This window comes from Cyrtonyx montezumae, unplaced genomic scaffold, assembly GCF_038088225.1.
Source record: "Cyrtonyx montezumae isolate F1298 unplaced genomic scaffold, pur_monq_1.0 scaffold_17, whole genome shotgun sequence".
In the NCBI taxonomy this organism is placed as follows: Eukaryota; Metazoa; Chordata; class Aves; order Galliformes; family Odontophoridae; genus Cyrtonyx; species Cyrtonyx montezumae.
In genome coordinates this window covers 15,337,677-15,365,059 of record NW_027071903.1, presented here as the reverse complement: position 1 = coordinate 15,365,059, position 27,383 = coordinate 15,337,677, and the positions used below count along the sequence as shown (strand labels likewise).

General features: G+C 56.7%; 3 protein-coding genes across 7 annotated transcripts; 1 reads left to right on the top strand and 2 right to left on the bottom strand.

Annotated features, from left to right (window-relative positions):
* Positions 1–112: 112 nt before the first annotated feature.
* Positions 113–3,947, bottom strand: ST3GAL2 (ST3 beta-galactoside alpha-2,3-sialyltransferase 2). 3 transcript variants are annotated; one of them, XM_065733435.1, is made up of 8 exons: positions 3,803–3,947; positions 1,936–2,105; positions 1,441–1,848; positions 1,112–1,305; positions 850–1,029; positions 635–680; positions 409–528; positions 113–321 (listed from the first exon to the last, which is right to left on the bottom strand). In XM_065733435.1, the coding sequence occupies exons 3-8, from the start codon at positions 1,774–1,776 to the stop codon at positions 148–150; spliced, it is 1,050 nt and encodes a 349-aa protein (XP_065589507.1). In that variant the 5' UTR covers positions 1,777–1,848; positions 1,936–2,105; positions 3,803–3,947; the 3' UTR covers positions 113–147. The 3 variants fall into 3 exon arrangements, with proteins under 3 accessions (XP_065589507.1, XP_065589508.1, XP_065589506.1); XM_065733436.1 differs by lacking the exon at positions 3,803–3,947 and adding an exon at positions 2,222–2,256; XM_065733434.1 differs by lacking the exon at positions 3,803–3,947 and having other exon boundaries at positions 1,936–2,292.
* A 705-nt stretch (positions 3,948–4,652) lies between these two features.
* On the top strand, positions 4,653–11,224 carry FCSK (fucose kinase). The gene is made up of 23 exons (XM_065734212.1): positions 4,653–4,728; positions 4,802–4,956; positions 5,021–5,071; positions 5,151–5,276; positions 5,366–5,438; positions 5,578–5,675; positions 5,845–5,925; positions 6,039–6,158; positions 6,320–6,461; positions 6,648–6,775; positions 6,858–6,959; positions 7,203–7,373; positions 7,447–7,514; positions 7,631–7,998; positions 8,189–8,399; positions 8,496–8,662; positions 8,789–9,016; positions 9,175–9,318; positions 9,421–9,540; positions 9,611–9,798; positions 9,925–10,024; positions 10,559–10,782; positions 10,981–11,224. The coding sequence occupies exons 1-23, from the start codon at positions 4,653–4,655 to the stop codon at positions 11,095–11,097; spliced, it is 3,258 nt and encodes a 1,085-aa protein (XP_065590284.1). The 3' UTR covers positions 11,098–11,224.
* A 1,104-nt stretch (positions 11,225–12,328) lies between these two features.
* COG4 (component of oligomeric golgi complex 4) lies at positions 12,329–26,908 on the bottom strand. Of its 3 annotated transcripts, XM_065733464.1 has the most exons (20): positions 26,774–26,908; positions 26,449–26,531; positions 25,725–25,839; positions 25,049–25,223; positions 24,230–24,423; positions 23,723–23,828; positions 22,288–22,445; positions 21,690–21,748; positions 19,539–19,672; positions 18,606–18,724; positions 17,715–17,881; positions 16,927–17,092; positions 16,220–16,282; positions 15,660–15,776; positions 14,038–14,130; positions 13,695–13,778; positions 13,275–13,376; positions 12,946–13,074; positions 12,548–12,720; positions 12,329–12,380 (listed from the first exon to the last, which is right to left on the bottom strand). In XM_065733464.1, exons 1-19 carry the CDS (start codon positions 26,888–26,890, stop codon positions 12,586–12,588), a joined length of 2,316 nt encoding a protein of 771 aa, XP_065589536.1. In that variant the 5' UTR covers positions 26,891–26,908; the 3' UTR covers positions 12,329–12,380; positions 12,548–12,585. The 3 variants fall into 3 exon arrangements, with proteins under 3 accessions (XP_065589536.1, XP_065589535.1, XP_065589537.1); XM_065733463.1 differs by having other exon boundaries at positions 12,335–12,720; XM_065733465.1 differs by lacking the exon at positions 26,449–26,531 and having other exon boundaries at positions 12,335–12,720.
* Positions 26,909–27,383: the final 475 nt, after the last annotated feature.

Below are 27,383 nucleotides of genomic sequence, written 5' to 3'. Positions count from 1 at the left end.
TTAATACCAACACCATCGCGTCCAAACTCCCCAAGCCACACAAAGTCTCCCGTGAGCTCAGGACCCCATCGGCCGCGGCGCCCGCCAGCAGCTGGGGCAGCTCCGGCGGCGCTGGGGTTACGAGCTGGAGGACGCGTGGCCCTCAGTTTAGTTGCCCCGGTAGACCTCAATCCTGCTGGTTTTGGCCAGCATGTCGATGATGTGCGCCTCGAAGTCGGCGTCGTGCACCCCGGTCTTCCTGAACTCGCCGGCGTAGCGGTTGTTCTCCCAGTAGTGGTGCCAGTTGCCCCGGCTGTCAGCGCCGAACCCAAAGACGTTCACCTGCGGGGTGAGGGTCGGCACCGCCATCACTGCCAGCCCCCGGGGCACTGGGGGGGCTGGGGACCGCGTCCCCGCGCTGTCACCCACCTCATCGCACACGTGGAGGGCGAAGAAGAGCACCAGCATGCCGGTGGAGGGGTAGCGCCCGTGGTGCTCCGTCCAGCGGTCGTGGATGTACTTGAAGAAGGCAGGGTTGTAGATCTGCACCTGGAGACGGGGAGGGGGGGATGCTGAGCACCGTGTCTCCCCGGGGCTGCACCGGGGGGAGGTGTGGGGAGAAACGGGCGCTGCAGGGGCACAGTGCTGCTCTCACCTTCTCCTTGTCCACCCGCAGGAAGGGCTTCACGGGAGCGTAGGTGCTGGAGGAAAGAAGCAGAGGGGCGGGTGGGCACCTGCAGCCAGGGCTACCCTAACCCAGGGTGGTGGAGACAGCAGGGAGAAAGCCACCGAGCTGCAGTCGTGACTTTGCCACTCCTCAAACAGTCCCCAGGGTGATGACACCTCTGTGCACGGCCGCCGGGTACTTACAACCTGATCTGTCCGGTAGAGAGGGCGCTGGCGATCCACAGCAGGTCCAAGGTCTTGAAGGGCACCAGCACGAAGCTGACGTTGGCAGGCAGGTTCTTGGCACTCTCGGGGTACATGAAGTGGTGCGTGGTCCGGCTGCCCACATCCCCCTCGAAGCCCACCGTGGGCGCCTGGTTCATCCTGGGGACAGAGGCGGGCACCGGAGTACGGGGTGGGGGGACACACAGCCCCCACCACTCACGGGAGGGTCCCCTGCCCTCACCTCATGACGAAGTCGTGCCCATCGATCTCATGCCCGTACCCAGAGCCGCGCAGATTGCCCGAGTTGCCGACCACGGCGCAGCGCCGGCAGTGGTGCGGGTCACGCCAGCTGTAAGGGTTCTCCCCTGGCACAATCTGGAAGAGCTTGCTCAGCACCTCCTGCGTGTTGTGGGACTTGAACTGGGGCTGCAGCATCTGCAGGGTGAGAGGGAGAGCGGTGAGGGGACCACGCTTGGGGGGGTCACGGTCACCCCAGCATGGGGTCCCAGAGCTGGGAGGGCGAAGCGGGCTCAGTGGGACAGAGACGCCGCAGCATCCCCCATCGCTCACCATCCACCACCGCTGCACGTCCGGTGACAGCTCCATGTTCTCCCTGGTCCACACCGGGGACACGCCGGCATCGTAGCGGCCGTCAAACCAGGCGGCGGCGGCGGCGGCGGCGTCCTCGGGGCAGCGGCGGCACGCACAGCCCCTGGGGTACGGCACACCGTGGCTCAGCCGCCGCACGCCGGCGTAACCGGGCACCAGCTTCACCCGATGGATGCCACCCAGCCCGCCGGGATCCAGGTAGGCGATGCTGTGGTGGGAGTAGGTGAAGAGCACCGACATGACGAAGATGAGGAGGAAGGCGGTCGAGAGGAAGCAGACGCGCAGCGAGCACTTCATGGTGGGCGGGCGGGCGGGCTCGGTGCCGCTCCCCGGGCATAGGGCTGGGGTGCGGGGTGGGCACGCGGCTCCCTGTGGGGTGCAGAGCCGCAGGTCGGCGTGGCTGGGGTGCAGCCCCCCGTGATGCCGAGGTGGGGGGGGGGGTCGGTGTGTCCCTACCTGCCGGGCTGCAGCTTTCCATCCGCCTGGCTCGGCGCGGCTCGGCACGCTGGGCTCAGCCGTAGCTCCGCGTCCCGGTGGCCCCGTGGGCTCGGGGAGCCGTCCCCAGCTGGTCCCGGGCTGAGGTGGCACTCATGGTCCTGCGCCGGGGACACGCAGGTGACAACAGCCTGGAGCGGAAAGGAGGGGACGTCAAAAGCAAAGAGACAACGAGATGCTGCCCGAAAACCCCTGAGCTGCTCCCCCCAAAACCATCAAGGGCAAGTATCACCCCACAGCTCGGCACCTCTGGAGCACCGGCGGAGTGCTGGCGGTCTCCTGCTCCAATTAGTCACCCGCCAACACATATCCGTCTGGGCAGCGAGAGGAAGGAAGCCAGAGCATGGGGCACATCCTCCCCGCCCCACACTGCTGCCCGCAGTTCCCCATCTGGAGCTGCACGGGGGTCAGTACGCCTGCACGGCGAGGGCACGTGTCCTCACAAAGGCGTGGGTTTGGGGTCAGAAGGGCCCAGCCAGCCCCAAGTCGTGCCCAGAGGGGACCCCTCCATAGACACACAGCCCCATCCAGCCCGGTCCCGAGCAACTCCAGGTGCTCAGCTCCCTCAGGAGAAGGTCAGCTGGGATATCAGGTCCTGTCAGATCAGGTCCCAGCAGGTTGGGTCCTATCAGGTCAGGTCTCGCCAAGCCACCAGCTCACGTCCCACCAGGCTGGGTGCCACCAAAACAAATCCCCACAGCCAAGCCTAGGAAAGCAGCAACTGCCAGAACTGCTGAGCACCTCCATCGCCTCCTCCTCCTCCTCTCCATCTCCTCCCAGACGCCTTTCCAGCCCTCCCAGGCTGCCATCCCTGCGCCCAGCTCCCCGGTGGCGAGCCCGCTCCCGTCCCATCCGCACTGGATGCCTCACTGGGAAAATATGTGTGAGAGTGCAAGGACGGGCACGCCAACACCGCCAACACCGCCAACACCGCCGCCTCCTGCCTGGGGGGGCACCGTGGGGGTGGAGATGCACGCAGGGAGCAAAGCCGGCATCGCTGGGGAGGACAGGGCTTGCTCCGGGCCGGGGAAATGGGTCCGGGCCCTATTTTCCATGGGGTTTCCGGCCGCCCCGGGCCGGGGCCGGGGATGGGGATGGGAGCCTCCTCCAGGCAGGCAGGAATTGGGGCTGTCGGAGAGCTCCCGGCCCACGCCGCCAACATTCCGCTCCCAGCAGCACAACGGACCGCCCTAACGCCTTCCCCGTGCACTGGGGCCCCGTCCAACGCTGGCACCGCCGGCCCCATTTTGGGCTGCTCGGCTGCTCCGGGAGCGCTCGCACGTTGTTAATTAGCTTGATTAGCGCTGCGAGCTCAGCTCCTTGCTGGGGCCACCCGGAGCAAAGCTGTCCTGGCAGCGCGTGCTGCTTTCGGAGTGGGTTTGGGGAGGGGGGAGGGGAACCCTATTCCCACGTCAGCCAGCTCAGCGTGGAAAACTGAGGATCCTGTCCGTGTATCCCAACGTCTATGTGTCCCCCGGCCGGGGACACCCGGGAAGGCCCCGGACCCCAGGGCCACCGCGTGTCCCGTGGCTCTCAGACCGAGAGGGCACCGCCGGGTGACACCGCCGTCCCCGTGACACCGCTCCATCCCACACCCCCCTACCCCACATCAGTCACCCCAACGCGGACACAGGGCACCACCGCCCGCGTGTCCCCCCGCTGCCCCAAACCTACGCGCCCCCGGGGCTCCCCGTGGGTACCCGCACCCACGCGCCCACCCCCGGTGCCACCGCATCCCCCCCGATCTCCCGCACACCCCACCCCGCACCCGATACCCCCAACCCCCCCTCCCCTCCCCCCGGGGCCGTACCCGCCGCCTGCACCGCACCTCGCTCCGCTTCGGCCCCACCGCCGGGAGCCCCCGGGCCCCTCCGCCGCTCCCCGCACCGCACCGCACCGCACCGCGCCGCACCCTCCGCTCCGCTCCGCGCCGTGCGGGGCCGGGCCGGGCCGTGCTGCGCCGTGCGGGGGGTGGGCTCGGTAGGCTGGGAGATGTAGTCCGTGCGGGGTTGTGGGACTTGTAGGAGGAGAGCGGGGCCGCCGCGGGTGCAGCACGGCGGGGCCGAGAGCTGCGGGGCCGGCCGCCCATCCCCGTGCCTATGCCGCTCCGCGGCGCCGTGCCCACCCCTGTACCCGTCCCCGTGCACATCCCGTGCCCGTCCCAGCGCCCACGGTACCCATGGGATGGCACCCATCCCGGTGGTTATCCTCACGCCTATCCCCGTGCCCGGCGCCGTGCCCGCCCCGACGCCCAGCCCCACGCCCGCCCTGGTTCCCATCCCATATCCATCCCAGAGCTCGGCTCCGCGACTATCCCCGACGCGTGGGGATGCCACGTCCCCATCCCCACGCCCACCCCGCCGCTCTGCCTCGTGCCCGTCCCCGCGCTCAGCCCCCTACCCATCCCGATGCCCCCCCTCCGGCACAGAGCAGCCCCCACGGTCGATGCGGGTGGGCACAGCCGCGGTGCCGCGCGTCCAGGAGCCACGCGAGGGCAGAACCCACCCCCTTCCAGCCCAAAGCCCCTCTCGGGGCCGCGCTCAGGAACGGGGCGCTGCGCCTTTAAGGCGCCCTGCCGCGGTGCACGCCGGGAGCTGTAGTCCGGCGCCCCAACGCGCCGCGTACGATGGGCGCGGCGCCGCACTACGACTCCCATCAGCCCCCGCGGCACCGCCAGCATGGCGGCGGGCGTCGAGTGGACCGCGGTGGTCCTCACCTGCCGGCGGGGCGGCGGCGAGGCGGCACTGCAGCGAGGCAAGCGGCGGGGCCGGCTCCGGGAGCTCGGGCTCGGGGCCGGGTCCTCAGCCGCCCTTCTCCTTCGGGCTAGAGCTGGAGCTGCGGCGGCGGCGAGGAGCCCTGGGCCGGCAGCCCGTCCTCGTCCTGGCGCTGGAGGACCCGTGGGTCGGCGTGGGGAGCGGCGGGGCCACGCTGAACGCCGTGCTGGTGGCGGCCGAGCATCTCAGCGCCCGCGCGGGGCGCACGGTGAGGGGTGCGGGGTTGGGGAGCAGGACTCCGCGCTCCGCACGCTGAGCACCGTGCCCCGCAGGTGGTGAGCGCCGACGCGCTGAAGGAGACCCGCATCCTCATCCTGCACACGGTGGGGGGCCCCGTCAGGTCCCACCCCGCGCGCCTTCCCCCTCCCCGCCAGCCCTTCCTCACCGCAGCTGTCCCGGCAGGGCCGTGAGTTCTCCTTCGACGACTGCGGCCGGGCCTTCACCTGCCTGCCCGCCGAGCAGCCCCGCGCTGCGGCCGAGGCGCTGGTGTGCAACGTGGACAGCCTGCTGGGCACCGTCACGCAGCGGGTGTGTGAGCAGCGAGCACCCCTTCCCCACAGACAGCACCCTGCGGCTCATGGTGCTCAGCCCTGAGCTCACGGCCCTTCCGTGTGCAGCTCTGCGTGGGCTCCCCGCCGGGCGTGTGGGTCTGCAGCACCGACATGCTGCTCAGCGTGCCCTCGGTGCCAGGTGAGGGCCGCTCCCCGCGTGGCTGTGGGTGCTCTGGTGTTGGCGTGTGGGTGCTCAGCAGGTGTAGTTGGCACGCTCTGTCATGGGCGCTGCTGCAGTGCGTGGAGCTCCGGGCGGTGCTCTCTGTCCCTGTCTCCAGGAATTGACTGGGATGGTTTCCAAGGGGTGCGAGTGATCGCGGTGCCCGGCAGCCAGGAGTACGCCAGGAGCCACGGCGTGTACCTCGCTGATGAGCAGGTCGGTGGCAGCTCCCACTGCCTAGTGATGACACCGGCCTGGAGCCTGATCCGCTGTCACTGGGGTCCCTGCCCCTCTTGTCTTGTGGGTGCAGGGCTCCCGTCCCTGCCGTGGCTGCTGGGCTCCTTGGGGCAGCTTGAAGAGCTCACTGGTATCTTCTTGCACGCAGGGGCTGGTACGTGACATCATCTACAAAGGCACAGAGGCTCAGATCCAGCAGTGCGCGGGGCCGGATGGCACCGTCCCGCTGGTGTGTCACCACTTGGGCTTCCGCAGCTCTGCCCTTGTGTCACCATGGCCGGGCCCACTCACCCCAGTGAGGGACAGGAGTGGCACAGCCTCAGCCCTCCTGTGCCCTCACAGGTCTGCGGGGTGGTTTTCTTCTCCTCGAGTGCCGCCGAGCAGCTTCTGGCCACCCACGTCATCCCTCCCCTGGATGCCTGCACCTACATGGGGCTAGACTCGGGGGCACCACCCATCCAGGTGACACCCCCTCTGGGTTGACAGGACCCCTCGCCCTGTGGCTGCTGGTGCTGGGTGCGCCTAATGGGGCCATCACATTTGGGTGTGGGAGGGCAGCACCCAGCAGCGGGACGGGAGTCCGAGTGGCCTGGCTGCACCCAGGGTGTCTTTTCTCTCCCCAGATCTCTCTTTTCTTTGACATCGTGCTGAGCATGGCGAGGGGGATGACAGAGGAGGATTTTGTGAAGGGTGGGGGTGACCCCAGCGTGAGGAGCGCCCGCTCTGTGCTCTGGAAAGCTCTCCGTGCCTTCCCTCTGAGCATGGGTGAGTGATGCCGTGGTGGGCACCTGCAAGTGACCCTGTCCATGACCTGGAGAGAAATTTGGGGGTCATGGCCCCCAGCTGTTTCTCTGGGGAGAAGCTGAGCAGAGAAGGTTGTTGCGGAGGCTGGGAGCACCTCCTTGCCCTGAGACTGTGCTCAGTGCTGACTGCTTTCCTGCCTCCCTGCAGCCTGCATCGCCGATGCATCCTACGACTACTTGACCACGGCTGCAAGCGACCACATCCGTAGCCTGACACTCCTGCCTGGCTCCACCAGCCACCTTCACTTCTGCAAAACAGCCCATTCCCACGTGGACGTAGGTCTCTCCAGCCCCAGATTTGCTCCAACACACACATTTTTTGGGGGGGGTTACCCCATGTTCCCGTGCACCCTGGCAGCACCCCTTGCTCCTGGAGGATGGCTCCTCGGTCACCAACTGCCTGCTGGAAGGAGCCGTGCGGCTGGCAGCCGGCAGCGTCATCCAGCACTGTCACCTCCAGGTGTGTGGGACCTGAAGGAGCCTGGTGCATATGGAGGGGCTCGCTGCTGTGACATGTGGGACACCCTTCCTCTTTCTGACTGCCTTCTGGCTGGGGCTGCTGCTGGCTGCCACCTTCCCTGCTGTCAGTGCTGGGTTGTCCCTTCCTGGGGACTGGGGCTTTTGCTGGCTGCAGCGTGTCTCCTGGCATGGCTCTGATATGGGGCTGGCTGTACTCCTCAAGGTTCCACTGCTTCCTCTGCAGGGCCCCCTGGACATTGGTCCCGGTTGCCTCCTCACAGGCCTCACCACAAGCTCCTCACCGGCCCTGCAGGGCTGTCCCCTGCGTGACGTGGTCCTGCAGGGCCACCATGTCCGTCTGCGTGACCTGCCCTGCCGCGTCTTCACGCTCACCGGCCGCCTCGACAACTGGCAGGTGCGGGGACAGCGAGGGGGCATGGGGCTCTCCACAAAGCTGGGGTGTAACCACCCCCCATGTGTCCCCCCAGAGTCCTGCTGAAGAGGCCACCTACTTGAACGTCCCCTGGGCAGAGTTTTTTCGCCGCACAGGCGTACGGTAAGTACCAGCGTGCCCGGAGCACTCCAGACCTCAAAATCTGCAGTGAGAGCCACGGTGGCCACCCCTGCATCCCACCTCCCTGCGATAGTGCTGATGGGCTCTCCCTCCACCAGCAAAGGGGACCTCTGGGATGCCGAGACACCGCAGAACGACCGCTGCCTGTTGAACGCCCGGCTCTTCCCAGTGCTGCATGCTTCCGAGGCGCTGGGGCTGGAGGACGTGCTGTGGCTGCTGGCCCCGACGGCCTCGGGCGAGCGGCTGGCACGTTGGCGAGCAGCCTGGCGCATGTCCTGGCAGGAGCTGCTGCCCTGCCTGGACAAGGCAGCGGAGCTGGGTGCCCGCCGGGACCTCTTCTTCATGCAGGGCCAGCAGAAGGTGCGGCGCGTGCTGCTGGGCCGCCAGGACGGCAGCCTCCTGCCGCTCATCCGCAGTGCTGTCCATGAGGGTTACCACGAGGCTTTGCTGGGCACGCTAGATGAGGGTAAGCTGGACAAGTCTTACATCTCTGGGCTTTTTCACGCTCGTTATCCCCCTTCAGTACCCCTGAGTCCAGCGAGAACTTGAGACCGTCCAAGGCAGGTGCAGGTCGTGCACGTCCCTCTCCCCTGGAGCTGACTTCTTGCAGAAGTGGGCTGCTTCAGGCCACTCACAGCCTTACCTTAATTTTCTAGTTGCCTCTACAGCTGACGATGCAGGCGTCGCAGCCCGAGCACTTGCCTGCATTGCCGACGTCCTGGGCTGCATGGCACACGGGGCAGGGGGCTTGCGGAGCGGACCTGCTGCCAACAGGGAGTGGGCTTCGGCTTTCGGGCGCCTGGAGAGCGGGGACATTGCTGGTGGGGTGCAGGAGCTGGCAGCCGAGCGGCAGAAGTGGATGAGCAGGTGAAGCATGGAGCGTTGAACTGCTGCTGTCCTGTTTTGGCTGTTGGGGTGCCTGGGGGGCCGTGCTGGTGGGCTCAGCATCCCTCTTTTTTGCAGTCCAGCCCTGCTGGTGAGAGCGGCTCGGCACTACGAAGGGGCCGAGCAGATCCTCATCCGGAAGGCGGTGATGTCCTCGTGCCAATTTGTCACTGTGTGCCCAGTGGAGCTGCCACCCCTGGGGCACTGGGTGCAGGTGGCGTGCCCAGCCCGTCTGGACCTCTCCGGTGAGCTTTTCCATCCCCAAATGGGCTCAGAGCTGGTGGGATGGATGATGACAGCAGGGTACCACCCTGCCTTCCCTCTCCGGAGCACTGGAAATGTGCTGGAGGGCTGATGGCATGCCTCGGCAGGCGGCTGGAGCGACACTCCCCCCATCACATACGAGCACGGTGGGGCCGTGGTGGACGTGGCAGTGCTGGTGGATGGGTGCAGGCCCATTGGTGCCCGGGTGCGGCGCATCGGCGAGCCAGAGCTGCGCCTGGCCAGCCTCGGTGGGACGCCGTGGGGTGAGGCGGCGGTGGAGCTGGTGTGCCGTGAGCTGGGGGACTTGGAGAACTACTGCCAGCCGCATGCACCAGGTGAGGGGGCCTCTTCTGTGCCCTCGGTGTCCTGCCCTCGTGGTGCTGGATCTGCGCCACTCCAGCAGTAATCCGCTCTGATGCCACGCGTCCTCTTGTTGGGGTGATGGAGTAGGTAGTGCAGCAGGCAGAGCTTTGCTTTTCCATTCTGTTCCCAGGAGCCTTGCTCAAAGCTGCCTTCTTGTGTGCACAGATCGTGCAGTTCCCTTCACAGAAGCCCTTGCGGGATCAGCTGATGGAAAACTTTGGGGGCGGCTTTGAGGTGCACACCTGGTCCAGGCTGCCCCACGGCTCTGGCCTCGGTCTGTCTGCAGGGAATGGGGCTTAGGGTTGGGATGGCTGTCTTTCTCCAAGCACTGGGATGCAGCATCCCCGTTGCTGCCATGATCCCCTGCTCCCTGCAGGCACCAGCAGCATCCTGGCGGGAGCAGTGATGGCAGCGCTGTACCGGGCAGCCGGGAAGGTTGCTGGCACTGAGTCCCTCATCCACACCGTGCTGCACCTGGAGCAGAGGCTCACGACAGGTAGCAGCTGGAAAAGCAGCTGGCACATGGTGGGGATCCAGGCACTGGCTGAGGATCCTGCGTGCTGCAGGTGGTGGTTGGCAGGACCAGGTGGGCGGGCTGGTACCTGGCATCAAAATCGGGAGGTCAGAGGCCCGGCTGCCACTCAGGGTGGAGGTGGAGGAGATCCCAGTGCCTGAAGGCTTTGCCCGCATCCTCAGCGATCACTTGCTGCTGGTGTACACGGGGAAGACTCGCCTGGCTCGCAACCTGCTCCAGGTAACGTGTGGGCTCTGGCCTCCACTCCCCCTTGGTGCCTGTCCCCTTGGGGGTAAGGCTGTGCAGGGCGCTGATGGGGACACACGTGGCCGAGGTGCCTGTCCCCAGCAGCCTGCCCTCTTGCAGGACGTGGTGAGGAACTGGTATGCCAGGCTGCCTTCCATCGTACAAAATGCTGATGCTCTGGTGAATAACGCTGAGGAGTGTGCCCGGGCCTTGAGGCAAGGTGGGAGCTCCCTTCCCTGTGCCAGGCTGTCCCTTCTAACAGCTGAAGCAGCACAGATCCCCTGGAAGCTCTAGAGGGACAGACATTAGGGCAGTGCAGGGTCCAACAGCTGCAGCAGCCTCAGGCGTTTTATAGGCAATGCCCCAAAATTGAGGCTTCAATTAAGATCTTGAGGAAGTGGGGCTAGAAGAGGCTCCTGTGGTGCACACTGAGTCTGTCTGATTTTCTTGAGTCACTGGTGATGGGGTGGGGGCCACAGCTAGCCTATGAAGTTGATTCATTTGGGGTTTTGTCTGCTGGGATGCAGTGGAGGGGAAGCTGGAGCACGAAAGCAAGCAAATTCTCACCCTGTGGAGGATTAAAAATGAACAGCAAAAAGCGACAGCAGGAATGGCTTGCTCAGCAGGCAGAGGATTGGGGTAGATGAGAAGGCAGAACCGTGCTCAGGCTGAGCACGAGGCAGGACCAGCTTTCAGCCCCTTAGAGAAAACAGAGACTGATCTTTTCTTCTCTGCCTCATCCTCCGTCCTGCAGGAAACCTGCCACTCATTGGCAAGTGTCTGGACCTCTACTGGCAGCAGAAGAAATGCATGGCCCCCGGGTGCGAGCCGCTGGCTGTCGGGCGCATGATGGATGTTCTGCGGCCTTACGTCTACGGGCAGTGCTTGGCTGGGGCTGGTGGCGGCGGCTTCCTTTATGTCTTAACCAAAGTCCCTCAGCAGAAAGAGACTTTGCACCAAATTCTAGCTAAAACAGAGGTGAGCTGTGTGCCCCGAGCTGCTTCCTTGGCCAAAAGCTGCCTGCAAAGCCCAGCACTGCAGGCGGTTTGCAGAAACCTGGTTCATGTAGTACAAGCATTACAAGTATCCCTCCCCTGCAGCCGCAAGTAGGATGAGCTTGTTTAGTGTGGGAGCGAGTCCCTTGCTGACTCTGGATCTGTTAACTCTTCTTTACAGGGCCTGGGCAACTTCAGCATTCACAGCATTGACGTGGACAAAGGAGGTTTCTCCGTGGAGGTGATGGGATGTGATCCTAACAGCAGCGCTCACCCTGGAGAGGACGTGGCCATGTGAAGATCTTCAGCCCTCAGCCATTGCTGGGGAACGTCTGGGACAGGGGAGACAGCTGCCAGCCAATCCAGGAAGATCCTCATAACTCCCTGCTGCAGCCAGGGCTGCTCATGGTAGATGCCTCAGCCCCACGACACACATGGTCCAGTACTGCAGAACCCAGACAGGTCCCAGCAAAGCTGAGGACGCTGCTTGTGGACTGGCAGCTGGCTTCAGCAGGTGCCTTATGTTCTGATGTGGCTTTTTTGGGCTGATGCTGGGCCCAAAACTCTCAGACTGGAGGAGCTATGCTGAGCTGGGCAGGTCCACGGACATACTGGAAGGACAGGCTGCTCAGGGCACAGCTGGCCTCCAGGCAGAGCTGTGCATTTGACCCTATTCTCACAGTTCTCTGAAGGGAAAAAAACAGCATTTGTGATGCTGCTAGGCCTTGCTGCTCTTCCAAGAGCAGTGGCCCGTGCTGCCCTTGAGCATGCAATGCTCCATCCCTGGCTGTGGAATCGCCTCCCCCTCCTGTGCTGAGAGGTTATTTCTGCAGTGAGTTACTAGTCCCCGCAGGCTCTCTGAATAAAAGAGCTTGTTCCCAGCATGCATCAGTTCTCAGTCCCGCTTCTCCTTCCCAGGGGAGGTAAGGCAGCAAACACATTGCTCTGTGGTTTCCCAGAGTCAAATGCTACCACTGCATGCAGCCAAGCATCGAGTTGGCACCAGGTTCTGGCACATGGGTGTTTGTGCTGTGCTGCTGCCGTGGCACAGTACAGAAGAGATGATCACATGGCAAACAGCTCATCTCCCATCGCTCCAGCTCCCTCCAGGCATGCACACACACACACACAGCCCAAGGTCGCTGCTCAGCCAGGCGCGGTTTATTTATAGTGTTATCTGTACAGAGCCAGCAGGGCCATGACCCTCCTTCCTCGAGAGGCCTGCTGGTGATTTTCCAAGCACCCTGCCCCCAACTACATCCCTTCCTCGCGGCACGCTGCCTCTGCTAACACGCAGTCCCCACCACTAGCAGGGAGAGAGCTGACCCACAAACAAAGGGCACAGAAGGAACATGGCTGCAGCCTCCCTGCCAAGGTGGCGGGGCACAGGCAGAGCGATCTGTGCAGATCCACAATGAAAACATTCCACAAGAGCTGCAAATTTCCTGGACCTTCTGTGGCCTCACGCAGGGAAACAGAACAAAAGGAGTAAATGTGCTTGCACAGCCTCGTCCGTTCACCCAACAACGTGTCAATGCTGCTCTCAATGTGAGAGAGTCTGCTGCTGCCTTATTTCTGGTCCTGCAGAAGGACAGAGGCCCTTCTTTCCCCGCCCAAGAAGGCCTCCTGCTCTAAGCAGAATGGCAACCATCACCCCAAACCCACACGATCCAACAGCCAGCTATAGCACTGGGGAAGGGGGAGGGGGAACTGGGGCAGCACCAGGGCTGCAGTGGTCGTGCTGTTACCTCCTTCAGGGTGCCCACGTGCCGAGGCCAGCACGGAACTACAGGCGCAGCCGCTTGATGTCCTCATCACGGAAATCCTTTCGGAGAGCCAGCACCCGCCGGACCTCTGCGGGAGTGAGGCGCCAGGTGAGCGGGCCCGAGTTGGGGCCCCAGTAATCCAGGATCTCTGTCACCTGCAGAAAGAGGAAAGCTGCAGGAAGAGGCCCCAGCCGCCCTCAGGGTGAGCTCAAAATCTGGCTGTGGTCATAGATGTGCCAGGGATGGGCAGGACTTCCTGCTACCAACACCTGCAGGGAAACGCCCTGCAGGTATGGGGTAGGTTTTCCAGTTCCTCTCTACTCCGGATCTGTGACAACATCTGGATGAGCCCAGTGACTCTAAAAGCACGTGCAGCTTACCCTTTCCAGATTGAGGATGGTGGCTATTTGGGAAAGACGTGCAAACTTGTCGCGGATAGTCCAGGTGGTGACTGTGGTGAGGTAGGCTATGAGAGACCTCAGCTCCTTGTCAAACTGCAGACCACCAAGCTGTGGGGACCAAGGAAGCACTGTTAATTTCCCAATATGCTCTCCTCCTGCCTCCCTGAGCTGGCCACTGGCAGTGTGGCAGAGCTTTCTTGAAGGTAACATCTGCCTCTGCCATGCCTCATCCCCTGGAGGATGATGAGGATTTCATGGAGCAGCCACAGCCAACCACACGATGGGGAAGGGAGCAGTGTTTCACTCACCCTGTTGAAGCTGGATTTGAGAAGCACTTTCTCCAGTTCCGTGGCTATGAGGCTGGTCATGAGGCCAGTAAGGTTATCATAAATCACTGGTGACAGTCCAGCCTAGAAGCAGAAACCCGTGTCACTCTCATCAGGAACAACTCAGCAGCAGTGCACATAAACCCAGCCCAGGACAGCTTTCACATAAAGACCACTGTAACTTCTGCTCTCAGAAAGTGGACATCACCAGCAAAAGCCCAGGGATGCAGGGCCTACAAGTTGCCTCTGAATGCTGCAGGAGATGGGAGTCTCAAAGAGCCCTGCAAGCAATCTGAGGCACCTCTGTCCTCTGGTCCACTGAACACAGCAAGAGCTGGAAGGTGCCTCACTGAGGTCTGGCTAAAGAACAGCAGGCTGCCACATTCCTTCCCTTTCTCTCACCTTGAACTCTGACATCTGCTGTTCCAGATGGACAATGAACTGCTGGACCCACGGATCGTTAGCTTCGTAGTCAGTGAATTCTTCCTGACATTGAAATAGAAAAAACAGTAGTTTACATGGCCTGCTGTGAAGATGCAGAGGAAGGGAGGGAGCTCCCTCCCAGAGCAGCACCATACCCCTTTCTTTTTCTCTAACTCCTCTCAAGCCAAATACCCTTTTCCAGACCGGGACGCTGAGCATCTTTTGTCTATTTCAGAGTTTCTCTGTGCTGAGGTAACAGCAGAGAACTGAGAGGAATGAGAGCGTAGAAGTACAGCTAGAAGGGGACAATAATGAACCTTACCTCCTCAATGCTATGGGATATAGAGAGGAATAGGTTGATCCATGGCTTCACCTGGGGCTTGATGGCTGTGTTGTTCAGGTCATTGACACCTTCCTGAGGGGGACAAGAAGAGGACAGGAGAGCAGTTGAGCACAGTAGAGTCTGACAACACAAAACCTCTACAGCACAGCTGCCTTGTTGCTTTCATCCTCCTCTGAGCTGGGGAAACTGACCCACAGTCTTCCACAGTAAAATTAACGCAACAAGTCCTAGAGCTGGACCCATGCTCTTCTGGAGCCAAATGGCAACAGGGACACCACGATGACAAGAAGGGAAAGGACAATGACCCAGAAGCTGGCACTGTGCTGAGAAACAGCCTGGTCTGAACAACCTGTGCTGCCTCAGCCCTGCTCACACTGCTACAGAGGTGTCCTGGCAGGGGAAAGGCATTCGGTTACCATCCCACCTGGGAAGGGAAGGAGGCAAACACCAGCTTTAAACACAGTGCCAGCCTGGAGGATGCTGCAGTCGGACTCGGTTGCTGCCTCCCACCCACAGTGCAGCTTGGCTCAGTAGGAGAAGCTAAAAGGAGGATAAAAGCTGTAACTACAGCTAGTTCCCTGAATTAATCATAGCCCCAGCATACGCCATCTCCCCTGAGCAGCAGGCTGTCAGCAAAGGCTGTTCTGTCTGCTCTGATGCTAGAGTTCTCTGAAAGCCCCCTCCTGCCAGCAACCCCCATTGGGCTCAGCAAGATGTCAAGAAAGCTCACCCAGCATGAAACTATTTGGGTACCAATCCTACCTGGCATTTGATTAAGGTTTTTAACTAAAATTGGCATTTATGAGCAGGCCCTGCTGGCAATTGCCCTTTTCCAAGGCAAATTCAATGCGTGTGACTCAGCGCAGGAGCTTGCTGCTCAGCCTCCTGGTTGCTCTGCAGCCAGTTTTAATACTGCACTACCACTAAACTGGAGCGTTTTACTCCTTGTTCATGAGCTGTTTGGTTTCAGTGCTGACCACAAGCCTCATGAGAATTCACTTGCAATACAGATTTGAAGGCATCTGCCTACAAAGCCAAGCCAGAAATGGTCTGGCCCTGCTGTGAAGTACAAAATCAATGGCAAACCTGGTTAAAAATATTCTCCTTTGCTTGGCTTCTTTACCACGGAGGTGTCAGGTTTTTCTATTCCCCTCCCTGTCAGAGGCCACTGTGAAACTTTGGGGCAACAGGCCCCAGCATGACTCAGGACAATGGCTCTGGCTAGAGAACCTTCTGCCCATGCTGGGGATGGAAGGAAGAAGCCTGGGAGAAGAGCAGCTGTCTCTATCCAAACCCCTTCTTTAGCAGTACCTGGTGGGGCTCTAACCTGATGACACGCTGGGCCACAAGGGAGAATTCTGGACCAACTACCAACTACTTTGTACTGAGTGAAGATAAAAGGAGTGAATTTCCTTCTGACTCTGCAGCTGCTTCCAGCAATTTCTGTACAGCTCCCAGCTAGTGCAGCTGTGCAATGAGCTGGATCTTCAAAACTGACTGTTTGGTTCTTTCCATACCCCAGAGCATGTCAAGGCCCAGGACTAGAGCTGAAATGATTTCCCCAATGCTGGAGGCCAGCAGTAATGCAGCACAACACTCACCTGCAGGAGGTCACGGAACTTGTTTGAGACATCAGCCATGTCAGAGAGGCAGCTATCAATCTTGGCCTGTGCTTGTTCACCTCCGAAGCCTTGGCTAAGAAGTTTGGCACAGTCACTCTGCAGGGAAGCACGTTGCAAATTAATAACCTGGGCTGCCTCCATCCCTGTGCACTGTCAAGCTCTGGCTGCCCACCAGCATGCTTGCAGACAGGGACAGCCACCAAACTCTTGCCCATGCAGATGCTGCTGACTCCAGCTGGGGTGAGAACAGCAAGAAAGAACCTAGAGAACCCAGAGGCTATCTTATCCAGCACCAGTGAACAACAATAAAATGGTTTTATTTTACTGTTTATTAACCTGAAGGAACTGGTATTTCCAGTTAGACCAAGGTATGCTACTGATGCTGCTGAACGCTGACAGCTCTAAATTTGTCTTCCTAAGGCTGGAGGGCAGGTGTCAGGAATCTGGGCAAAGCAAAGTCCAGATGGCTTATTTGACCCCACAAGGGAGGCTATTAAACCTCTGATTAAGGAAGAAACAGTCAACAATCTAGAGCATACCTCTAAAGTCTTCTTCAGGGTCATGATGTTTTCGCTGCAGACTTCCACATTGTTTAAGGTCACCTGGAAAAAAACAACAACAACATAACTTGAAAGTGGAATTCATTGGAATTTCCCACTGCCAGCAGAAAGTTTGAGCCACTTTCTCCTCATTCTGTCCACGATGTTGCAGTAAATCCTCAAATGTGGTGGAAGAATGCACGTATCCACAGCTTCTTTACTCCCTTCTGTGACTGTCACTAAGAAAAACAGTCCACGAGCAGCTGAAGGTGATGGTTTATACACATTACATCCTGACAAACAGGGAAAGCATTCGTATGTAGGCAGGAGAAATCGGCACCCCTCCTGCCAGAAGAATATCTGTTCTTCACTGAACAGACTGTTCTCTACCTGCTGAAGCCAAACTAACTGTCAGAACTATCTGGGGTTTGTGCAGACAGAGAAATGAGGCACGCTGACAGGTGAAGGAGGAGTTCTGGTGGGAGAACTGACATTTGAAGCACTTTGCATCAAGAAACCTGTTAACCAAGAGTGTAATGGAATGAAAGCATTCAGTCTCTCCTGCTGTCTTTGCAGGGCTGGCTGAAAGGGGAGAGCAGATGCGGGCAGAGCTATCTACAGACTGTTGCACCATTCCTATTCCTGAGAGTTCCCCACTGTCTTTACCCTTACCCCAATTCTGATACCAGGACAGCCACCAAACTCACCAGAAAGGACTGCTTGGCCTCGTCAGTGCTTTCAATGCCTTTCGTATCAAACTTGCCCTGCTGCAGGCTGCTGTGCATGATGTTCACAGCACTGGTTACGCCTCTCTGGAAGTCCTGGAAGGTCGTTGCTGGAAAGCCCTGCTTGAGCTTGTTGCACAGAATCTCCCTATGGGGCAAGCAGAACATACTCAGGCTTAGAGCAAACACTGCAAGAAAATGAAGCTACACACTGTGTCAAGGGACAGCACTTGGCTGAGCTGTGACCTGAAGAAGTAGAATTCTGTAGGTACAGTGCTGGGCTGCAGCTATCTCCCTGCCAGGACAGGAGACGTAAGGCTGAAATAAAAATTAACAAAGCAGTTTCTGAGCTTTCCCAAAAATCCTGCCTGCAGTTGTCTGCAGTCTTCAGTCACAATTCTCCACTCCCTCGCTAGGAAGAGAAACAGCAGCAGGTCAGTTTATGCAGCATCACCCTGAAGTCCAAAGCACACGAGTCACAGCAGAACTAAACAGGCTCACAGGCAACCCAGAGAACAACCATGCACTCCGGTACCACCACATGGTGACAGTCTCACAGGGATTTTGGGCCATGAGATTCCTGCTCTCTTTTATGACTATCCTACAGCTGACACTATGAGAAAAGCATGCCCAGAGCTGCTTCCTACTAGCATCTTCCACAGAGATGACAAAGCAAAGGATCAAAGGTTAGAACACAAGGAAGACCATCGGCCAGCAAACACTGTTTGCAGAATGTGAGGGGAAAGTAAGGAATGGTCTATTTTCATTACCTGAAGTCAGACTCCAGTTCGGTGGTGGAGTGGTTGATCATGGCACAGAGGCAGTCTATGTTGGAACTGGACAGAGCACGCCCAATGCACTTCTTCACTATGTAAAACACATCATCCACCATGCTGGAGGTGAGCTGGCCCTTCTCGTAGGTGTCCATGGCAACAGCCTGCAAAGAAAGCTGCCTCAGCACCCTGAGCTCTGTCGTGCCCTCTCAGAGCAGCACTGTGAGACCAAACTGTGGAATGCTGCCAGCCTTCCCTTTTCACCCTGAGCTGAACTGAGCCACGTGCAGGCTGGTATCCTAGCTTTCTGTAGCCCATAGACTTGAAAGATGTGATCTCCCAAGCCCCTCACCTCCACACCTCATCTGAAAAGTTCCTTGGTGGAACAGAATTTGCTCTTCAAAGCCAGCAATTAAGCTTCAGCTATGGGAAATATGGGTCTGCGGGCTCCCAGAAGCAGCAGACAGAACTCTGCATTGCCAGTGTGACCTTCAACACGAACTTATCCCGCAAGCTACCTTTGGAGAGGTCGCTTCATATCCTCCTGATACAGCTTTGGCTCTGCAGCCACTGCAGCTGTGTAAGCAGAGGGAGGGAGGAGAGCAGTGTGAGGCTAATGGAGGGATGTGACTAGAGTCTGCAGCTATGTTTGGCCAAAGAGAGAGCATCCAGAAGGTGTGACTGGCTGCCAGACCTGACAAAGCACAGAATCAGACACTTGCCACACACAGGAGTATGTTTGGAGCTCTTCAAGGCCAAGGGAAACAAGAGGCCTTCCCAAGCACTGCAGTCCTGCTGTGTACCAATCTCCCTCTCCAGGAGTGTTCAGCAGAAGACTGTGGAGCATGCACATAAGTCTCAGCCACTGGCACAGCCTGAGCTCTCTACCTTGTTTACGGTCTCCCTCATGAAATATTGCTCCATGGTGATGTAGTAGCCAATGAGCTCTTGCATGGTGCAGCTCAGCAGACAGTTATTGAGGAGCTTGTCCAGGTATTTTTGGTGCTCTACGGAACACAAAAGAGAACCATCAGCCAAGAGACAGAAAGCAGTTCCACCTAATCTCCTTGTTGCCTATCTAATATACCTGCATAGCTCAACCCAGAATAAACTACAGGCTTCAAATGTGGAGCCAAAAGAGCTGAACTGACTTTTGGAGGTGACGTATGTGACTTTCAGAGCTCTGCACACACTAAAACCCTAGGCCTGTTTTCCCTGTGGACTTCACCTTAGGGTTTGTGCCTTCAGTGACCAAAGGGTCACTTCCCTTTCCTTGGAAACCTCATTTATTATGCTCTGCAGACATTCCTAAGGTTGGTTTATCTTCTACAAAGTGCACTCAAAGTACCTTTGCAGAACTGGTGTCAGTGGTCTGTGTGGGGTAAATAACTCCCAAGGATGGTACTCCACAAAGAAATAGTATAGGGGATGGTATATTTTAAGTAGTTCTATATAAACAGTATACAAATAATACAAAAGAGAAGATGGTTCGCCTTCAGGATGACAAGGCTCGCAGAGGACTCCACGTGAGAGGGATCTCCAAGAAGGGATCCTTCCCTGGTAGTGGTTCCCTGGTGGTGGTCAGCCCTTAAATGGGGTTTGGGAGAGGTGGAACCAGGCTCCACCCCTTCCAATCACACAGGTATATCACCTCCACCTGTGGCCCCATGGCTGACTCGGTGCTCACCTCAGGTGACCAATCAGTGGTTCAGGCCGTGATTCAGCAGTTCCCATACACTCTGACATTAACTTTGATACATCTCCACTCTGGTCAGCTGTGAGGAACAGAGAGCCTGCAAGAATCAGTACTTCAGACATTACCTTGCTTTACTTCCTCAGAGGCCATGGAGTCTCCCACCTCAAAATCAGCTACTATTCGTCTCTTGATGAACCTCAGGTAGAGCTCACTGCGGGCGTTCATCAGGGTGACCTCTGTTAAAATTGGGTCAAGTTCCCTGTGGGAGACATACCAAGAGTCAAGGCAGCAGGTCTACAAAAGGAGGAGCACTCAGTTAACTCAGTTAAGTAGCGAGTTCTCTGCTGTTTTACTGCAAGATCAATACTGCCAATTTCCATTTGTGCTATCGAGAGGCAGAGCTCAGCAGAATAACTGGTACGTGCAAATCATACCAGCCCTGCTTTGAAATACATTTGGGGTGCTGGTTTGCATGGAGGGTTGCTTCTCACCTAGACAACTCGCTACCATCAGCTGAGTTACACAGAGACAGGTTATGCTGGGAAGCAGACAAGTGCTGCCAAGATGGAATGGCTCAGCAGCTCATCTTGTCAGTCACCCTGCAGCAAAGCAGGCCAACAGCAGCTGTCCTTGCAGCAGGTTCCCAAGCTGAGTCTGCCCTAGCAGCAGCAGCACTTCCCTGCTCTGTGCCCAGCCTCATGTAGGCACTAGATTCACATCTGCTGACCACTTTAAAGCCGACTGCAGGCTGCCAGCTCATGCAACAATCAAAACGTCCTGAGAAAATTATCAGACAACATTCTTCGTTTCCCTCATGGATGTGAGAGCAGTCACATTAAAATCGATGTATTAAGCACTACAAGGCTCTGAGCAACCTGATAAAACTTCAAAACCAGCCCTGTTTTGAGAGGAATTCACTTTCATCAGTCCCTTCCTACCTCGGTTCTGCTGTGATTCTGTGAGCCCTGCTGTTAGAAATGCCTGCTCCCTATCATCTCCAGATATGTGCTCTGGTGCACAGATTCACGTGTTTTGCTGAAAATGATGAAGGATCTGTTCAGGCTCAATAGCCCAGGAAATGCAAAATCAAAAAAGCAGATGAAAGCACAGAACATAGTGCTCAGATCTGAGACAGCCATGAAAAAATACCATCACATCAGCAGCTTTTTCCATTAGCATGCACAAAAGCATTTCACAAGTACTGCTCAAAGCCTCCTGTATGGAAACTGCTGAATTGCAGCCTGAACCACAGGTGGAGGCACAAGTGGAGGTGATATACCTGTGTGAGTGGAAGGGGTGGAGCCTGGCTCCACCTCTCCCAAACCCCATTTAAGGGCTGACCACCACCAGGGAAGGATCTCTTCTCAGAGATCCCTCCCATGTGGAGTCCCCTGCGAGCCTTGTCATCCTGAAGGTGAGCCATCGTCTCTTTTGTATTACTTGTATACTATCTATATAGACTTACTCAAAATATACCATCATCTATACTATTTCTTTGTGAAGTACCATCCTTGGGAGTTATTTACCCCACACCTCCCAACAAACAAGTGGGACAAGGAACTGTTATCTTTATTTTATGGATGAAAAACCAAAAGCTCAGAAAGCTGGGGATGCATCCACATTTACTCAAACAGTAACTAGATCACTATGTTGTGTAACTAGATCACTACGTTGTCACTGAAATGAGTGGTCAATAGGCTCGCAGCCATATCCTGTTTGATGAACACTGCTTTTCTTTCAAGGCATGGTTAGAAATCATGCAATGCCAGATGGATGGTCTTATTTAAGAGCTATGCAAACACTCATGGCAGAAAAGGGCAGAGACTGAGAGCACTTCAGTTTATTAGCAAGACACTAGTGTTATAGTCACTGCAGAAGCAGTACAGAATTAATAGGATCCAAAGATTTATTCTGGAATCTGACACAAATTATCCACCCAGGGAACTGCTCTATTTCATGGGCTCCAAGGACTGCACTCTCACCATTAAAAAGCAGTGTCAAGAGCCAAATAAAGCCTCTGTCCTTCATGTGCAGTGGTAGTCCCAGCCCTCCAGCAACATGCAAGGCTGAGGTTTAAAATAAAGAGACAGCAAAGTAATGCACCACCACAGGAGTTGTCTCTCTAGAAGGGCAGTGAAGGGCACCTAACAATTGGATGCTATGCTTTAGTAGGTGCAAAGCCTCTGGAAGATGGGGAGAGCTATCTAAATGCTAAGTAGTGTTAAGGACAGATCAAGACTGGAAGATCAGAGGGTAAAATGAGGTTTTGTTTGTACCTTGGTTCGATCTTCTCTGCAGAAGAACTTCTCATCATGCTGCTCTGAACTTGTTGGAACTGCAATCGCAAAAATGGAAGAGTCATCACATTTTTTGCTGACAACTTGAGAGTTCCTTCTCATGCTATGGCCTAAGGAGGTGCTTGCCCAAGGAGGGTGACATGACTCCACTGCAGGCAACACTATGGGAAATACATTCACCTCTTCCTCTGAGAGAGAGCTCAGCTTGCCAGGAAGAGCAATGGGATGGGAACTCCAATAGAGGCACCACAGTGTGTAACCATGAGGTGGTCACAGCAGGCTTACATCAAACAGACAGGAGTAAGAACAGAACAGTGGAGAGGGGGTACTGAAAGCACCCTACAGACCCACACAGAAAAGATCTTTGTGTGCAGGGTCCATTTATCATGCTCACAACAAATCATTTTCAGCAACAGAAAGGACAGCTGCAGGCTGGACCACTCCAGCCATCAAAGCAAGTATGGAGTAAAGCAGTGTTTCTCTCAACACACAAGGTCAAACTTTGCCACTTCTGTGGCACTTGTACCCCTGCAGAGCTGGATGGAAGCTGTGTCGGGCAGAATCACACCCCTCTTACCTGCCTGTGATAATCCCTCTCTTTGACAAACTTTTCCACCACTTTCTCCACCTGCTGATCACACTCTCCTTGCAGGTGCTTGATGAGGGTGTACAGCCTCCCTGGCCCATAGTAAGTTTCTACAATGGGCTGGTGGGTCTCCACAACACGAGCGATCCCTGCAGGCAGAGGGGAAGCAACAAGCTGGATTTTATTCTCTCAGGAGCAAGAAAGAGCCACAAGGAGCTCTCTTCTATCCTAGACCCAGAGAAGAGCTATCCAGGTCTGCAGATGGGACCATTCACTCCCAAGATAAATAGGGCAGCCTGTCCAGTCACTCTGCAGTGTCTTACTTGAGTCACTCTCCAGTGTCTTATCACCACCACTTGAAATACAGCACCTTCTCTCTGCCTGCAATGCCTTCTGGCTTCTCTCCTGTTTATTGCATGGTTACGGTGTAAGTCTCCAGGGGGTGGAAGCCACCTCTCCTTCTGAAGAGCTCCTGCCATGGGTCAGCTGCCCTCCAACCCAGCAAGATGCAAAAATTCAAGACACAGAAGAATGAAGCTTTCACAGAAGGAAGCCACGCAGGCTAACCCTGGGGGATCATCCAAAAACAATCCCAGCCTTCAGCACCAGGGTATGGGAGAAGAGCAACGCAAGAAAAATGAGCCTACAGAAAGCTCTGCTCTTATTTGTCAGGTGGAGCAGGAGGGCAAATGTTAGTGAAGGCAGGAGCGTTTTGGAGAAAAAGCTAATCTCCAAGAAGGTATTTCTCTCTAGAACTGCTTTCTTCTCACAAGCTCTCTGCTCCAAGAGATAGCAATGCTCCCCCTCTTCTATCACTACTGCCAAGGAAGCCCCAGTAGCTCTAAGGGCCTTCAATAGCAGACGGGTGCCAGGCTGGCAGGGACTTGGCAGTGCTGCAGCCCAGAATTAGAGCAGATACAATAGAGAAGGCAGGTTAATCACCATGGGATCTCAATTACTGTCTTTGGCAACGTCCCCACAGAACATTCATATTCCTCTTGCTCCCTTCAAGCTGCCGTGGTCCTCCCTGAAGAGGCAGGCCTGGAGGCATCGAGAGATGCTCAACTTTAAGGGATCTGATTTGTTTGGAAAGCAATGTGCCTGAAAAATCCTTTAGGGAACAGCCATTTGTTTTGAGGATGCAGAGAACAGAAAGAGTCTGATTCCTGGAGGAAGGAAAAAAAATCCTTTGCTATTACACTATGCCTGCACAAGCTGTTCAGGGGAAAGCTTGCTTATCCTAATGCTCTTTCCTGGCTGGAAAACAAGTCTGCTCTCTGTGTCTGCATCCCTCTAGCATGAAGCTACTACAGCTCAAAGGGCATTTCATGGTCTGGAGCTAGAATTAAAAAACATTTAAATCGATGAACAATCTCATCACAAACTATTTTTAATCCATCAACAAAGAGCAGAGGTCAAAGACTACCTTCAAAGAGGAGTGTCAAGGTATCTGCAAAGATGACAGCAGCTCGACGGTCACTCATGTCTGTCCCCATCACCAGCTGAAGGTTCTCCTCTGCTTTCTTGGCCACCTGCATGACACCAGGTCCAGTCAGCAGGTAGCACTTACTCAAAGATATTGTTCACCCCATAGCCTGAACCTTGTCCCAGTGAGTGCTTCTGTCAGCATTCACACTGGAAGAGTTACCAATGCTGCTGCTCCCCCAAATCATTTTCCTCTCTGGTGGAAAACTCAAAGATCAAGGAGAGCAAAACACAAAGCAAACACAAAGAACAAGATGCAAAAGGAGAAACTAGACAGGTAGTGGGCCCTGTATTCAAACACCAGGAAGCCAATGCCAAGGCACAAGAAGTAGGGAAAGAGCTGAACTGAGGGCCAGTGCTAATTTCAAAAATTACCATGCCAGAGCCAAGACCCTAGAGACTGGATTTTGCCCTCCCCCAGCACTATATGTTTCACAGAATGTGTTACCTGCTTGCAGAGGTACTCTGAGAACTTGCTCAGCCCCTCTTCATGTAAGCCTAGCAGGGGAAAGATCTTGAAGAATCGTTCCACCTGGGGCAGGTCTCCCTGCTTCATAGCTGTGTCAAATTTCTCAGTGACAATTGTCTTCAGGCGCTGCTCAGATTCCTGCAGGAGCTTCAGGTTGGCATCAATTATGCCCCCTGTTCAAAGGCAAGAGAAGAAAGGGAGGAGTAACATCACACTGTTTGCATCTCATGAAGGTGAGGTCTCCTGACAGGAGAGACCAAGGCTGTGCAGCTCAAAGGTGAGAAGGCAGAAGGTACACCAGCATCCCCCTGCAGGCCAGGAAAGAAAGGTAAGTCTGAAGTACACACAACTAACAGAAATGGTCACTGTCTCACGTGGAGGATGTGAACAAATCAACTAGAAATTTATTTTAAGGATTGGGCAATTTGTTCCTTTGCATCCAGTTGCTTTGCTTGGTATCACACTGCAATGCTGCAACTGTTCTCCATGACAGTCTTCTCTCTCTCTCACTTCTTTTGCCCTGTACAGTTTGTCCTTCACGCAGCCAGCTCTTGATACCTTGTGCCAGGAACGCTTATTTCAATTAATGATAATTCAAACGTAACTACACTTCAAAGACTTTGATCTCTACGTCTGTATCACATACTAAGATTTTTGGCTGACATTCAGTGTTCTGCAGGGACAGTGTTCTTCTGTTCTGTCCACTGGGCTGGGACTATCTGTCATAAAGAATCACTTAGCCTCCAGTTATCTAACTGAAAGGTGCCTTATCAGCTGCTCCTCATGAACAGTCCTTACCTTCCTTGCCTTGACGACTGAGCTCAATCACTGACTTGTCCAGAGAGAGATAGCGATGGATATGAGCTGCTGCTTGTTCATAATCTTCATTTCGCAGGGCTGTTTGAACTCCATCCATGCAGAACTTTAGGTCTAGGATGTCGTCAGCTCTCTGAATGGCCTGATAGAGTCGATTCTGCAATAAAGTCAACCGGTAAGGCTTCCTGCTGCAGGCTGGACAAGGGAAAGAGAATTAGGAAAAGACAGAAGACAGTATCTGGAGAAAAAAGACTGAAGAAATTGAACACAGTGATGCTCCTCTATGTAATAAGCAGTCACGTAATCAGAAACCCCAAAATGGTTCTAGGTCCAGTGATAAGAGGCATGGTCACAAGTTGTGCAGGGCACTGGGATCTGAAGCCTCTGAGCTTATATCTAAAGAAAGACAGCCTGGATTCCTGCCCAGTCTCAGGTGACAACAACCACTTCTACTGTCCTGAGCACCATAAGAGCTAACAACGTAGTGCTAACAGAGACTAACCTCAACTTATTCACCATAATCTGCAAGAATATGCTGAAGAAGCAGCTGCTATATGGGAAATCCTAACCTTGTGTAACCTGCAATACACGTGAACTCAGCAAGATCCTATAACCTAACAAATCTAGGTAGCACTAAAATAAAGAGTGGTGCAGGTACCTTGGCCAGGTCCAGCTGCCGGACTTTGCTGCTGACATTCTCAGCCAAGTTACAGGTGAAGGTGATCATCCCTGCCAGCTGCTGGGCATCCCCCTCAATGAGCTGCAGGTTGGGGCTGGACAGAAGAAATACACACAGAGTGAACAAGAAACAGGCATGTGACTGTGGAAGGGACTGTCCCACAATAATTTCCACTGTGTTCCCAAGAGGCTCTGCTCTGCGTTGGCGCTGCCTCACCTCGAACACTCTGTGTAGTTTGGGCACCATGATGTTAGAAGGACATAAAGTTAGTAAAGAGCATCCAAAGGAGGGCTATGAGATGGAGAAGGGTCTGGAGGGCATGGTGTGCAAGGAGTCGATGAGGACTCTGAGTCTGTTTGATCCAGAGCAGAGGAGAGGCCTGAAGGCAGCTGCAGCCCCTCGTGGCCTGTTGTGGCTTACAGATCCTCACAGGGAGCAGAGGGGCAGCACTGAGCTCTGCTCTCTGTGACAGCAACAAGGCACAAGTGAACAGCGTGGAGTTGAGTCAGGAGAGGGTCAGGTTTGGGTTATGGAAAGGTTCCACACCAGAGGATGGTGAGCATGGCACAGCTCTCCCTGACAGTGGGCGCAGCTGCAAGCTACTGGGGCTCAGGGAGCATTGGGACACCATTCCAGCCGTAGGGGTTGGATTTTCCTGAGTGCAGCCACGCGTCCCTATAGCACAGCAGTGCGTAGCACTCACCCCATTCGCTGCAGGGCCACCATTTTGCTCTCGATGGTGCCCTGCTGCTCCAGGAGGGCGTCCAGCTCCTTCTGCACGGCGCTCTGAAACACAACGGCAGAGGCACAGCCGCCCTCAGGGCTGGATAACACTCACATCGGCCCTACGCTCTGATGTTAACACATTGCGATAGCCGAGTGACACGGCCCGGAAACCTTAAGCTGAGATGACCCAGCTCCCCATCTGCGCCTCAGCCTTCCCCACACTCGGGCCCGGAACCGCTCACAGCTCTAGGGCGCTGTCACCCGGCAGGGCACCTCAGCGCTTCACATGGCCCGACCCGCACCTCCTCCTCGCACAGCCGGCTGTAGGCGGCCTCCAGCTCGGACAGCTCGGTGAGGGCGCGGACGCGCTCCATGGACAGACCGCAGCCCACCCCACCGCCATCGCCGCCCGCCGCCATCTCGGGACGCGGCTGAGGTGGACACGGCCACCGCCACCACCCTCGGGCTGCCCACGCGGTGCCTGAAAGCTTGCACCCGCTCGATTCCGCCCGGAAGAGCGGGATAATCACGCTCTCTCGATTCTCGGCGCTTTGACCGGTGGGAGGAATTTTGTGGAGGCTCTTAGCGTGGGGTATCGCTGATGTTGGTCCGTGGTTATTCAGGCGCTATCGAGGGCAGCCCTTCCCTCTCACGGCGCGCTCGCGTCGGGCCTCGAGGAAGGCCCCAGCGACGAAGCGCGGGAGCGCAACGCGCAGGCGCAGGGCTGATGGCGGAGCGGGCCGGCGGGGTGCCCGCCTAGGCCGGAGTAGCATCTGCCGTCATCTGTACGGTAGGGGCATTCCCATCGTGCTGTGCTCGTCTGGCAACGGCATCTCGGCTGAAGGAGTACGCTGTGAGCCGCCATTTGTGGGGTGGGAGCGGCCCGCGGGGTCCGAGCTGTGAGGGGAGGCC